At 43.4% G+C, this 13,100-nt stretch overlaps 1 protein-coding gene across 1 annotated transcript in view; it reads left to right on the top strand.

Annotated features, from left to right (window-relative positions):
- The window catches only part of GK5 (glycerol kinase 5), a 34,270-nt gene extending 21,825 nt beyond the window's left edge, over positions 1-12,445 (top strand). The window contains exons 7-16 of the mRNA XM_033150376.1: positions 1,253-1,314; positions 1,402-1,475; positions 1,639-1,699; positions 3,095-3,221; positions 4,558-4,662; positions 5,630-5,724; positions 6,013-6,116; positions 7,638-7,697; positions 8,414-8,547; positions 11,280-12,445. Of these exons, the coding sequence (XP_033006267.1) occupies positions 1,253-1,314; positions 1,402-1,475; positions 1,639-1,699; positions 3,095-3,221; positions 4,558-4,662; positions 5,630-5,724; positions 6,013-6,116; positions 7,638-7,697; positions 8,414-8,547; positions 11,280-11,431 (974 nt within the window). The 3' untranslated portion in view covers positions 11,432-12,445. The remainder of the gene's footprint in view (positions 1-1,252; positions 1,315-1,401; positions 1,476-1,638; positions 1,700-3,094; positions 3,222-4,557; positions 4,663-5,629; positions 5,725-6,012; positions 6,117-7,637; positions 7,698-8,413; positions 8,548-11,279) is intronic.
- Positions 12,446-13,100: the final 655 nt, after the last annotated feature.

Raw genomic sequence — 13,100 nt, 5'->3', positions numbered from 1 at the left:
GTCATATAGAGGAGGGAGAAAGGTTGTTTTCTGCTGCTCCAGAGAAGCGGACATGGGGCAATGGATTCAAACTACAAGAAAGAAGATTCCACCTAAACATTAGGAAGAACTTCCTGACAGTAAGAGCTGTTCGACAGTGGAATTTGCTGACAAGGAGTGTGGTGGAGTCTCCTTCTTTGGAGGTCTTTAAGCAGAGGCTTGACAGCCATCTGTCAGGAATGCTTTGATGGTGTTTCCTGCTTGGCAGGGGGTTGGACTGGATGGCCCTTGTGGTCTCTTCCAACTCTGTGATTCTATGATTCTAAATAAGGTCCGAACTAGAAATGATGGCAGCAGACATGTTTGTTCAATCCCATCTGCTGTGCTTACATGTAAAAGGGGGGGGGTCACATCAAAGGGATATTGGGACAAGGGGAGCTGAACAATCTTGCTCTTGCTCTCCATATTCCATCATCCCTAGCATGTTTCGTTCAACCTTGTCACTATCGTTATTGGAACTAGGCAATGGAGAATGTTCAGGTGATATACTCTTCTCCATCTAATTTCTTTCAACATGTCCCTGCCCCAATTCATTGATCTCCCGGTCTCCTTTACTCAGGTAACTTGTCTCTTCTCTCTGCATGGACGTGCACCCCCTAGCTCTCCAATTCCTCACCTGCCATTTGTTATTGTGAGATGGAGGAGGCAGCTGTTCCCTTAGCCAGGAGTGGTTTCCTGGTTTAGCAGGTGGGAAGAAGAGAGGACAGGTTTTTGTGTGTGTATGGCAGGGGTCTGAAGGTGCCGCATCACCCCTGGGTATTTTTTTCTCTCCCTCAGCGCAACCACCACTTTTGTCTCTCTCTTTCCCATTCTTTGTTCTCCTTCCCACACATTGACGTTAGCTGCTTTCTCCATCCATTTCCTCTCCTGTGCCTTTCCTCCCCTTCCAACTTCTGAATGCTGCAGCCCCACTTTCTCCTCAGCTGTGCTGTGCGTGTGGGAAGCTGCTACGGAGGTGGGGTAAACAAATGGTGGTACTACTAGTAGTATGTTACTGAAATGTCCGGTTTTGTATCGGAGAGAAATTAAAAAGAATATCCTCTTAGAAGAAGATGACCGTAAACCAATGCTTGTATGCAATAATGTGTTTGTGCTTTTCAAGTGAGGTGCTGAGCAAGACTCAGACCTCCAACATGAAGTTCCCACACCTTCACTGTAATCTTCTTTTTGTGTTTTTCAGCATTCACTAGTATTGGTTCCTTTTAATCCGCAGGTGCAGTGTATGCTACAGACTACTCAAATGCCAGTTCAACTGCAATGTTTGATCCCTTCAAGGTATGACTAATTCTCTCTGCAAAGCTGCTTCAATGTTTACTCTGTATTGCTTTTAACTCCCCCTTTTTCATATGCATGTGATTTCAGCTGCAGTGGAGTGAGTTCATTAGCAAGTTTCTTTCCATTCCAATATCAATTTTACCTCCAGTGGAGGACACAAGGTTAGTCCTAAGGTCTAATAAATAAGCATCTCTCTCTCTCTCTCTCTCTTATTTAGAATAGAAGTGGCACACTTTTCACACTTCTAGAATATTTATTTTTTGTTCACTCATTATACTTTTGATACGAGGGCAATAACCTTTCATGTCTTATTTTTATTTTAAGTCATAAATTTGGAACAGTTGATGCTGAGATATTTGGAGTGCCTATTGAAATAGCAGCTTTGGTAAGTAAAAAAAACCTTTTCTTTCCTGTCCCCTTAGAAATATGTTTATATCCAGCTGGGTACTATGTCAAGTATATTAGTCCTAGCAGAAGTCTCCAGAGAGTACTTTCAAAGTGCAGTGCAGTCTGTCTGTGCTGTTTCTGTTACGTATGGCTGAAATTGCCCATTTTGAAGTTCTTAAAATGGGTGTTAGTTCCTTGGAGTGTGTCATGCCAGTTCTGCACAGTACTTTGTTATCTAATAAACAAATTCAGTTCAAGAAATAGTTCAGTATTGTATGTGACAAATCTTAAAATCAACAACTCCCTTCTATGTTATGGTTACCAGATTTTTTTCAATGAATCTGGGGACAGGACACTTTTTTTCCCCTGGGCCCAAGCACACATGCATATTGTATAAAGGTGCAAAGCCCTTCTTTTGCACCCTGTGAAACATAAATGTTACACACAAGACACATCATATGGGGACTTCCAGAGAGGAAAAATGGCGGGCGCCACGGCAGCGAGCAGCTCCTGAAGCCAGCCAGAGTCAACTGCGCTACCAGGCTGGCTCCGGGCTGCTGAGGCTGCCGCTGCCATGTTTCCCGGGGACAGATTTGCAAATCTGGGGACATTCCAGGGATGGGATTTGTCCGGGGGCAGATTTGCAAATCCGGGGACTGTCCCCGGAAACCAGGGACGTCTGGTAACCCTATTCTATGTCAATTACTGTCTTCTGTGTTTACCCTTTCTTTCTCCTGCAAAACATGCTTTTCCTAGCCAGAAGGCATGTTTTTTCAGTAGTCATGCACTTGCCTTTTGAAGCTTTCTCTTTGTTAGAGTGAACTAAATTCTAATCTAACACGGTTGAGGGAACCTTCATATCCCTTTAACCTAATGGGTTCTATTCAACACTGTTAGGGGCATTCTGGGAAATTGAAAAGCTGGGTAGATCCTGCCACCTAGTGCTGCTTAGAGTGCCAGGCAAGAAAACACATTTAAAGGGATCCAGGGCAAAGATTTGTAGTAAGGTCCAGGCAGTTTTCCTAGTATGCTGGTTGCTGACCCTGGTCTTACTGAAGTATTTGACATAAATGTGGCAACATTTCACCTGTTTAAAATTTTAGCTGGATAATGAACCCAAAGTAGTATGCAAATCCAATGTCACATGTGGTTTGAGCCACTGTCAGTCAGTGTAGACAATATTGAACTAGATGAAGCAAGGCTTTGCCTTGACATTGGGCAGCTTCCTATGTTTCTGTTCTTATTTCTATTGCTATTTCTATTCCCATTTCTACTCCTATTGCTGTTACTTTTCTTTTCCTTCCTTCCAAAAAAGGAAAGTGCATACACTAACACAGAAACAGAATCATCTTGACAACCTGGTTTGTTTGTTTGTTTGTTTTTTGTACTGAAGGTGGCAGACCAACAGGCAGCTATGTTTGGAGAGTGCTGTTTTGAAAGAGGTGATACTAAGGTCACCATGGGGACTGGTACATTTTGGGATGTTAACACTGGAAGCAAAATTCACGTATCTACGAAAGGTAAAGCCTATATGTTTGCGTTCTGAAAATGACTGACAACTAACACTTTATTTAAATATTTATATACTGCTATATCGTAAAAAAAATCAAACCAGTTTACAATAGCAACTATATATAAAAAGATAATTAAAACAAAAACAAAAAACTAGAGGTGGGCCCACCAACCAAAATGGAAAGATATATTGCCTGCATAAGCCTGGAAAAACAATAATTTTAGACACAGTCGTTTTCAGCATGGAATGTTACTTTTATTTTGTAATGGGGTTCTAAGGCAACTAAGGCTTGGATCCTGAGATAGGTTAACTTGAGGATGTTCATGGAAGAAAGGATTCCTGCCCCCTCCTATGCATGTCAGTCGCCTGCCACCGTGCAAAAAGCCTCACTGGAGGGTCGGTGAGCCCTTCTGAATAACGGGGGAGGAGGGGGAAGCTGCTTTGTGGATGGAAGCCATAGATATTAATAAGAAAATACATAGTTTTTCAAGATACTCCCTTAGTGTGGCCAACATCTGTCACATGTTCAAATCATTATCCCTTTGTGAGAGAATCTACAAGGAGCAGCTGCTATTAATAATGCTTACCAGTATTTGGAAAAGAGCTTCACAGGTGTATTCATTCATTCATTCCTACCCAGCCTTCTAGGGCAAGCCCTCACTAGGTGGCTTACAATAAAAATGTTGAAACAATTGAAAAATAACAACAAAAACAGCATAAAGTAAAATCATATAGATTGATCAGTCAGGCAAACTTCCACCATCCATAATATTTTTTTTGTGCTGGGTGCTAGGCTGTGTTAGTCAGTAGTAGGAAGGTGGACGGGCCAAGTGCGGCCCTCTTCTGGCTCTAAAAATAATGAACTATGTCCCACTTTCAGTCTTTTTTACAAAGCAGTTCACAAATCAGTAAATACGTTTCTACTTTAGTAACTAGCTCTAAGACCTGATGGCTTCTAATAGTAGTTCTAGGGATTGTAGACAATGTTCCTTGATACAGTCATGATGGTGGCTTTTGGCATGCCTGTTTTTTGTTTTGTTTGTTTTGGTTTTTTTTAAGAGTGAAATATATATAAATGGGCAGTTGAGAAAAATGAGAAAAACAGAAGTGGACAGTTCCACCAGGAACAAACTGTTAGTCATACCTGGAATAGCATTTCGGATGCCAGATACTATTTGTATATCTTATTGGGTTCTTTCAAGAGTTCCAAAGTCAACAAGGGCCTGTGACTGACTGATATTATTATGCATTGTATACATGTAATAAAATACTGTTTACGTTAGAAAAGTGATTGTGGTATAGTGGTTAAGATGCATAATAAACTCATGTCTTGCAACTTTAAGGCTTGTATCCACTGATTGGTTGGAAGATTGGGAAAGAAGTGATCTTCTTAACCGAAGGAAATACTTCTGATACTGGGAATTCTATTAAATGGGCCCAGAGCTTAGGTGAGTAGCATGAATTAACTCTTTGAGCCTGAAATAATGTAGGATGTGAAGCGCAATCTTAGGACTACTGTTTCTAGTTTTCAAATGCAGGGGTGAGATTTATTGTGTATTTCTTTAAGTGAGCTGGAAAAAAATTTCAGGTTTTCACTTACTGACCTTTTCTCAGTGTTCTGTAGAGGCATCACTATAGTTCAATGGGACACTCCTGCCAGGCAGAAGGAGGCTGCAAAGCAGAGCCAGAAACGGGTGTTGGCTCCAGAGGGGGCATGACTTGGAGAGAATCCTGCAGGCCACATTGAGAGACCTAGTGGACTGCTTTTGGAACCCAGGCCCGAGGTTCTCCATCCCTGTCCTAAATACATTTACTAGAGAGTGAGCATCATGTGCACAATAAGACTTGCCTCTGAATAAGCATACCGGTACATAGTATTGTGCTGGAAGTGAGCAAAAGGGGAGGACGAGATACAGGGTCAGTCTCAGTGTGGCTGAAGATCTGCCAGAGCCCAGCCACTCCCCACCCACCAGTAGGAAGTCCCTCGAGATCCTCATGATGCTGATGTATTGCTACTTCTCCTTGTTGTTGTAACTGCTCGCTCTCTGCATGCAAGCAGTGATAACTGTCTGAACAGCATCTTCTGCTTAACTTGCATTCTCTCTCCAGAGGCTCTATGGAATGGGCACAGAGGAAGAAGGCAAGCAAGCTAGTAGGGGTGAGAGTGGCAAGAAGGAGCTGGCTCAAGGACCACACAAAACCTGGAGCCAGCAGTGGCAGGATACCAAGAGATAATATTAACTGAGCTGCCAGTTGCAGGGACTACTACCCATTGTAGTAAAGAGTGCTCAAGAAATATTTTTCTTTTTTTAATGCAAAGTGTGTAAACCTTTGATTTTAGTCGAATGGGGAAAACTTCAAAAGTTTGGGAAATATCGAAATAGGTTAACCTTCCTATTGTTTGTATTTTTACAGGTCTTTTTACAGATCCTGAAGAGACATCAAAAATAGCCCAGAGTCTAGTAAATTCAGGAGGCGTTTCTTTTGTTCCATCTTTTAGTGGATTGCAGGTAAAATGACTTGATTGATTTGCTGAAGTGACATTGGCTTCCAAAATATATGTGATCATAAAAAAGAAATGCATTTAATTCAGCCTTCATAGTTTCCACATTTCATTGGTTGTAAAATTATCTTGCGAACAGTGGTGCACTGCTTATTGCTCTTAATTTCCTCCTTACTATGCTGCCTCTTTATTGTCATTTGTAAGTTATTTTTTCCTTATAATTTCAGTCCATTCTTAGACATCTGCCGTCAGAACAAATTCCTGCATATCTTATTTTCATATCTTTTTATTTTAGATCCCAATGTATGACCCTTTTGCATGTACTTCTTTTATGGGGATCACATCTTCCACCACCAAAAAACATCTTGTTCGAGCTGTGTTGGAATCTATAGCTTTCAGGTACTAAGCCAATTAAATCTCGCAACACATGCTTTTGCACTATTATTTGATTATACACATTCCATCACTGTGCTGCTCTGAGTTCTGACATGCCTGGTTCCTACAGAGTTCACAGGGTTACAGAAAAATTATACCAGGGTCTGTAGGCCACCACTCAAAGTTTCCACAAAATGTTGTGGATCTCTACTTACATGCTTTCAGTTCAAAGCAGCCCACTCTCTTGCAAACCAAGGCAGGGGGAAACCCCTCTCAACCATATAAATCAGACAGTTATTCTTCGTGCAGTATTTCCCCTTCCAATGTCATATAACTGATAGAACCTGTCTGAAAACAAGTGTCCCTTCCCCTTTGCTGCCTAATCTTTACATTCAAACTGAGCAGGTAGAATGTCAATTCTAGGCTGCCTTCACTATGGAAAAGAAAATTAAAGGCTGGCAAATACCAAAATTTACCACTGTTCTTGCTAACATTTTAACATTTATGTAAAAGTAAATGATTCAATATTTTGGTTGCTCAGAAGATTAAAATAGGTATTTGCTCTCTGCTCCTGCGGTAACTGGTGTGCCTTATCAAATATTATTCTCAATTGTGACCTTCTGTTCTGCTGCTGTAGTGGATAGAGGTCATACACCAGTACTAACTGGGAAATCATAACCTGCTCTGTGTAGACTAGACTGATGCTGGGCAGTGTTAGGGATGTTACTGCTGTGTGAGGGGTTGTCGGTGTGGCACCCATGGGTGCCATTGCGCCTGCTGCTATCTCCTACGACAGAACATCCCAGTAAATATCCTTTCAGCGGGTGCTAGGAGTGAGTACCCACCCTCCCTTCTGTTCTGAACAGCAGAGAGATGCAGAGCATTTCTCTCCACAGGTGAGTGCAGCATTTGGCTGGTATAGGTGCCTTGTCCCCACTTTTTGGGAGGCGGAGGGGGGGGGAATGCCACATTCTAGATGTGGCAGACATGATGCCACACACCCCACAGCAACCATTTTGTGTTACATCACGCCCTGCAACAGCCCTTATGTGACCACCACCCACATCACTTTCTCAAAATTCCAGATGTGCTTACTGACTCTGAAAGGTTGGTGCCTCCTGGCCTAGAGGCCTTGAAATGCTTTCCTCATTGGGGTTAGGAACTCCTCGTTGCAGTTTAGTGTCCATAAGCGATGCAAAACTTTTTAAATGATTTGGTGGCTTGCCCATTGATTCTTAGTAAGCCTATAATGTTGTTCTGCTCTCTGTGGGTTTGTTGAATATGCAGTTTTACTGTCTAATGTACACCACTTTAGCCTTTGAGAAAGGTAGCCTAAAATGTTCTCATGTAATACAGATGGGAAACATGAAGAGCTGTACAGCTCCAGGTTATTTTAAAATATAGCTCACTTGAAGCCCATTATGAAAACTTAAGAATTATCTCACTAGTTTTGAACTGTGGTTTCTTGTAACTGCATACTGAGCTTCTGAAGTTCATGCTACTTTTGTATAAATGCTTTAATTTCTATTGAATCTCTTTTGCAAGTAACAAACAGCTTTATGATACCATCGCAAGAGAGATGGACATCCCACCTACGTCCATTCGGTATGTTCATGTTATCTCTAAAAATGTCTATGTGAATTTTTCTTTTATGTGGAACCATCCATTGATTTAAGATGCCAGATAGAAAGCAAAACTTCCCAGCTGCCTTTATGTTGTTGAAAACGCTAGTGAGCAGCCTTGTGACCTTTTGCATAACGTTTTGGCAAATCGTAGATTTCCGATTTACATTACAGAAGTGTTGAATGTTGTTAGTCTGACGGTCCTTTTCATGGGCAAAAGATCAAAAATTGTATGGGGAGTCTTTTTCAGCCTGAGGGCCACATTTCTTCATAAGAAACCTCCCAGAGGTGATGTTCCTTCCAATAACAGGCGGGGCCTCTTCCAAATATGTGCAGGGACAGAGCCATCCCATGTTCTTTCTCACAATACACACTCACCATCTGTTCATTCATTTCCCTCTCCCATTTTCCTCTCCCCAGCTGCCTCCATTCCTCATCCAGCACAGCATTTAGGCTTACAAAAATCTCCCATTGTTGTCCATGAAAACTTTTTTTTTTTTTTAAACTAATTACAGCCTTTAAAATATTTGTTTGGTTGAGGCTTCTGTTTCCCTTCATAGAGCAAAGACATTTGGCACGACTGAGGATGGACTGGCTACATAAACAGCATATAATCTAAATCAGACAGAATTTCCAGAATCCAAGCATTTAAAGAATATGCCTTTTTCCTCCCCCCCCCACCCTCTCTCTCTCTCACAGAGCTGATGGAGGTGTCAGTAAAAATAATTTTATAATGCAGATGACGTCTGATCTGATTAATAAATCAATAAACAAGCCTGTTTGTACAGATATGTCTTGCCTTGGAGCAGCTTTTCTAGCTGGCCTTGCTGTAGGTATGTAGTATTCTGAAAAGTTGTTTTTCTGTTGCTCTTTCTCCATGTTTCCCATATTATAACTGATTTCTGGATTGCAAACACCAGCAATGTTTTGCCTCTAAATATTCCCAGAAGTTCACGTTCCTTATTTTTTCACCTGAATACAAACTATCTCATTGTGCTGCTACCTGCATAAAGATACTCCAATTTGGATAGCAACTAAACAACTAAGCAGATTCCACTGTGCAAAACACCTTTTCTTACCAGACACTCCGGAGTGGGAGCTTATCAAAGAAATCACATGCAGGCATGTGAGATTTAAGTATGGGGATACACACGTGTACCTGATGTATTGTTTCATAAAGAAATGAAGTTAGTTTAAAGCAATATCATTCATAACATAAGGATAGACTTATATTATGTCTTGGGTCAGAGTCACCCAGTCATCTCGACCTCATCTTGAGATAAGTGCTGCGGGAGGGCGGTATATTTTATGGTTTCATGAAAAGCTGGACATTGTGGAGGGGTGAATCTAAAAACAGAAGCCTGCTATTCAGTTAAGCAGGACACAATGACTACTGGCCATGATAGCTATTTTCCACAGTAATGCTTTCTCAATGCCAATTGCTGGAAAGCACAGGAGGAAGAGTGCTCTTGTGCTCGGATCCTGCTTGCAGGTTTCCCCACAGGCATCACAGGACTAGATGTGTCACTGGCCTGATTCAGCAGGTTCTTTCTTAGGTTCTTTCAACACCTTTAGGTTGATAAGAAAAAGAATTAAACACTATGACACCAATAAAATGCTTTGGCTCCAGTCCTATCTCCCCAAGGGTGGGTCCAGAAGACAGTATGACTTCTGCTCAGCCCTGGGGGAATTATCTTGCAGGAGCCTGCAGGGTTCAATCTTGTCACCCCTGCTATTTAACATCTATTTGAAGCCAGGATCTGTAGCACAGTGCCAACAGTATGCTAGTGGGACCCAGCTTTATCTTTCTGTTCTGTCAGTACCAGAAGGGGTTGTGCTGGTCCTAAAGCAATGTCTGAAAGTGATAATGGGCTGGATGTATGCCAATAAATGAAAGAGAGGTGAATATGTGGTTCCCGAGTACAGTGGTGCCTCGCAAGACGAAATTAATTCATTCCGCGAGTCGTTTCGTATTGCTAAAAAATCGTCTTGCGAAGCACGACCATAGGAATGCATAGGAATTTAATTCCCATAGGAATGCATTGAAATTTTCGTCTTGCGAAGCATAACCATAGAAAAATTCATCTTGCGAGTCACCCTTTTGTTAGCGAATGCCTTTCGTCTAGCAAGTTTTTTGTTGTGCGAGGCATTTGTCTTGCGAGGTACCACTGTACAGGGGTTGTCAGAACAGCCCTGTCCTTGATGGAGTTGCGTTCCCCTTGAAGGAGCACCTGCATAGTTTGGGGGTGCTCCTTCAACCATTATTGTCACTTCAGGTCCAAGCAGCCTTGGTGGCTAGGCATGCCTAGATTCATCTTTGGCTGGTGTGTCGACCAAGGCCTTCCATAAATAGGTATAGCCACTAATGCCCTGGTAACCTGCATGCTAGACAACTGTAACGTGCTCCACCTGGAGCTACCCTTGAAGATTATTCGAAAATTGCAACAAGTATAAAATGTGATGGGCAGAGTGCTTTTGGGAGTGGCAGGCTCCGCACATAAAACTCCCATTGAAAATAGTAACTGATTACCAGCTATTTTTCTGGGCCAAATTCAAGGTGCTTATTTTTTGTTGTCGTTCAGTCGTGTCCGACTCTTCGTGACCCCATGGACCAGAGCACGCCAGGCACGCCTATCCTTCACTGCCTCTTAACAGTTAAAGCCCTGAATGGTCCTTGTGCAGGATGAAGTACCTGAGTACAGGCCCGTCTTAGAGGGATCTGCCGCCCTGGCGCAGCGATCCCTCGGCGCCCCCAGCCTGCCGCCTCTCCGCCCGCCCGCCTCCCTCCCGCGCTGGCCGCCCCTCGGGAGGGGGGGTGGGCGAGCGGGGGATGAGAGGCGTGGCGTTGGAGCGGGCGCCCGCGCTCCGGCGGGCGGAGGATGAGGGGCGGGCGGACGGGCGCTCGCGCACCGGCGGGAGGGAGGGCTGCAAGCCGGCGGGGGGGCGGGCCTGCAAGCCGGTCGCCCTCGCCTCCCAGAGCCCCAGCTGGAGTGCTGGAAGGTCGCGCAAAGCCCCGCGCCGCTCCAGCTGGGGCTCCGGGAGGCGAGGGCGGGCGGCTTACAGCCCGCCCGCCAGCGCGCGAGTGCCTGCCTGCCCATGGGGGCGGGGGCGGGTTGGGGAGGGGGAGCCCGGTATGCCGGCGGGCTCACGGGGGCGCCCCAGGGGTGCCCTGCGCCCTGGCGCACCGCGCCACCGGCCTCTATGGATGAGACGGCTCTGCCTGAGTACAACAGCAGTCTCCCCACTTGTGATTCCAAGCACTTAATATCCAGAGGCATACTGCTCATAGCCATTGTGGCTAGTAGCCAAAGATCTCCTTATCCTTTATAAATTTGTCTAATCCTCTTTTAAAGCCATCTAAGTTGGTGGCCATCACTACATCCCGTGGGAGTTAATTCCAGCTATGCACCGTGTAAAAGAAGCATGTGATTTTGTCCGTCTGAAATCTTCCAGCATTCAGCTTCCTTGGGTGGCCCCACGATATGGTATGACGAATTCCTGATGCAACATTTATGTTTTTCAGCTTGCGAGTGATTTTTGTTGTTGTTGTTATGTTTGTTACTAGGATTCTGGAAGGACAGAGAGCAACTGAAACAGCTGAGGCAAACTGACAAAATTTTTAAGCCTCAAAAGGAGTTGGAGGAATACGAACCTGCCATGGGCAACTGGGTGAAAGCTGCTCAACGTTCTCTCAGCTGGTACAGCCAGACATCGTAGAAACGGGGTTATTGCAAAATGTTACAATTCATATTTTAGATTATTATATTTATAGGACAATACAAACACAACTGCAGTTCTGGTTTAGAGTTGATTTCTGCTTCTTCCGTGAGGTTAATTAAAACATACCAGCTGCCCCTGTGGAAGGTGGAAGTAACCACCTTCAAGAGACTGAATGCCAAAGTTCCCAAGGGGTGACTTCCTGTAATAGGCAACTAAATGGGATGACAAAGATAGTAAAAGGTAAAGGTACCCCTGACCGTTAGGTCCAGTCGCGGACGACACTGGGGTTGTGGCGCTCATCTCGTGCTATAGGCTGAGGGAGCCGGTGTTAAAAGTCCTAGCAGATTTTTTTGTCCTTACATTACTGCTGATGTTTTACCTTAACGCAAGAAGCTTCTATGATAAGTGGAAAGCAGCAAAAAGCACCTTGTTCTTCCAGACTTGTGATTTCATCCATATATCCTGATCTGCAACCTAGCATAGAATGTGGCTGCTTGCCCACTGAGAGTTGCCTCGCAGTAAGAGGCACTGAAACAACTAAGCTGATTGACCTCCGCTTTCAGTGATGATGTTCACTTCTTTATCTGTCCGAAATTAAAGCCTGGCCACTTGGGAGAGATCAGCTGAATTGTCAGATGATGTTGGAAATCAGTTAGCAATCCCCATGGTATATAGGTGAGCAAAGTTTTAGGAATCCCTGTTGCCAAAGGTGGTGATACATTGCTGCTAATGCAGATTATTGGGAATCCAGAGAGCCCCAGCCTTTAAAAAATTTTTAATCCTATTTAGCTGCTACATTTAACCAATTACACTTGATGTTTCCAAATCCAGAGTAGGTCAGGATTGTCTTCTGCTCTTTTTGGAAGGAATATGTCACCACAACTAGATCTCCCCTCACCCTGTTTAATTTTCCCTTGTGCTTATCTGTTTTACTTGCATTGTTTCAAACTCTACCACAATGATTGATTTCTATCCACAAATACAACCTGAATATAAAATAGATAAGGTAGAGCATATGTGAAATTGTGCTGGTGCATCTAATGTTTTTGTCAGCAGCATTTAAGCCCAAACCCAGTTTAAGAGAAAGCAAACCAACCAAGGGGATTTTAAATAGGTACAAGGAGTTATTCAAAGGAGAAACTTGTCGCGGATTGCTCCACGGCGTTGTAGCAGAGAAGTGCAAAATCACAGGATCTTTAGTGCAGTATTCTTTTAATGTGAGCTATATACATACAGACAGTTCATACAAAGACAAGTAGGACTCTCACTCTCACTCTCTCTGACTCCACTCTACACCACCACGCCCTGCTTAACAGGTTCCCCTTTAATACAAGACAACAGCCAATCATCTGTTGGCCCCCTTTTGCTGAGTCACTCTGACACAGTAAGATTGCAGGTCTATTGCATCAGCTTCCTTTACTTTACATGCAAGTTCAAGCCTGCAGACTTACTGAGCTACACAACACTCTTTATATCCCGACACTCCTCCTTAAGTCAAAGGCTTGAAACCTAACAATTCCCTTAAGTTTCGAAATCTAGAAGCATCCAAACATTTGGTAAATATATCTGCCACATTACATTCTGTGTTACAATGCTGAACTTTTAACACATTTCTTTCCAAAGCATTTCTTACATTGCCATACCTTATTGCAATATGTTTACTTTT

This window comes from Lacerta agilis, chromosome 5 (genome assembly GCF_009819535.1).
Source record: "Lacerta agilis isolate rLacAgi1 chromosome 5, rLacAgi1.pri, whole genome shotgun sequence".
Lineage (NCBI taxonomy): Eukaryota > Metazoa > Chordata > Lepidosauria > Squamata > Lacertidae > Lacerta > Lacerta agilis.
The sequence above is the reverse complement of the archived record's forward strand: the minus strand, read 5'-3'. Positions and strand labels throughout refer to the sequence as shown.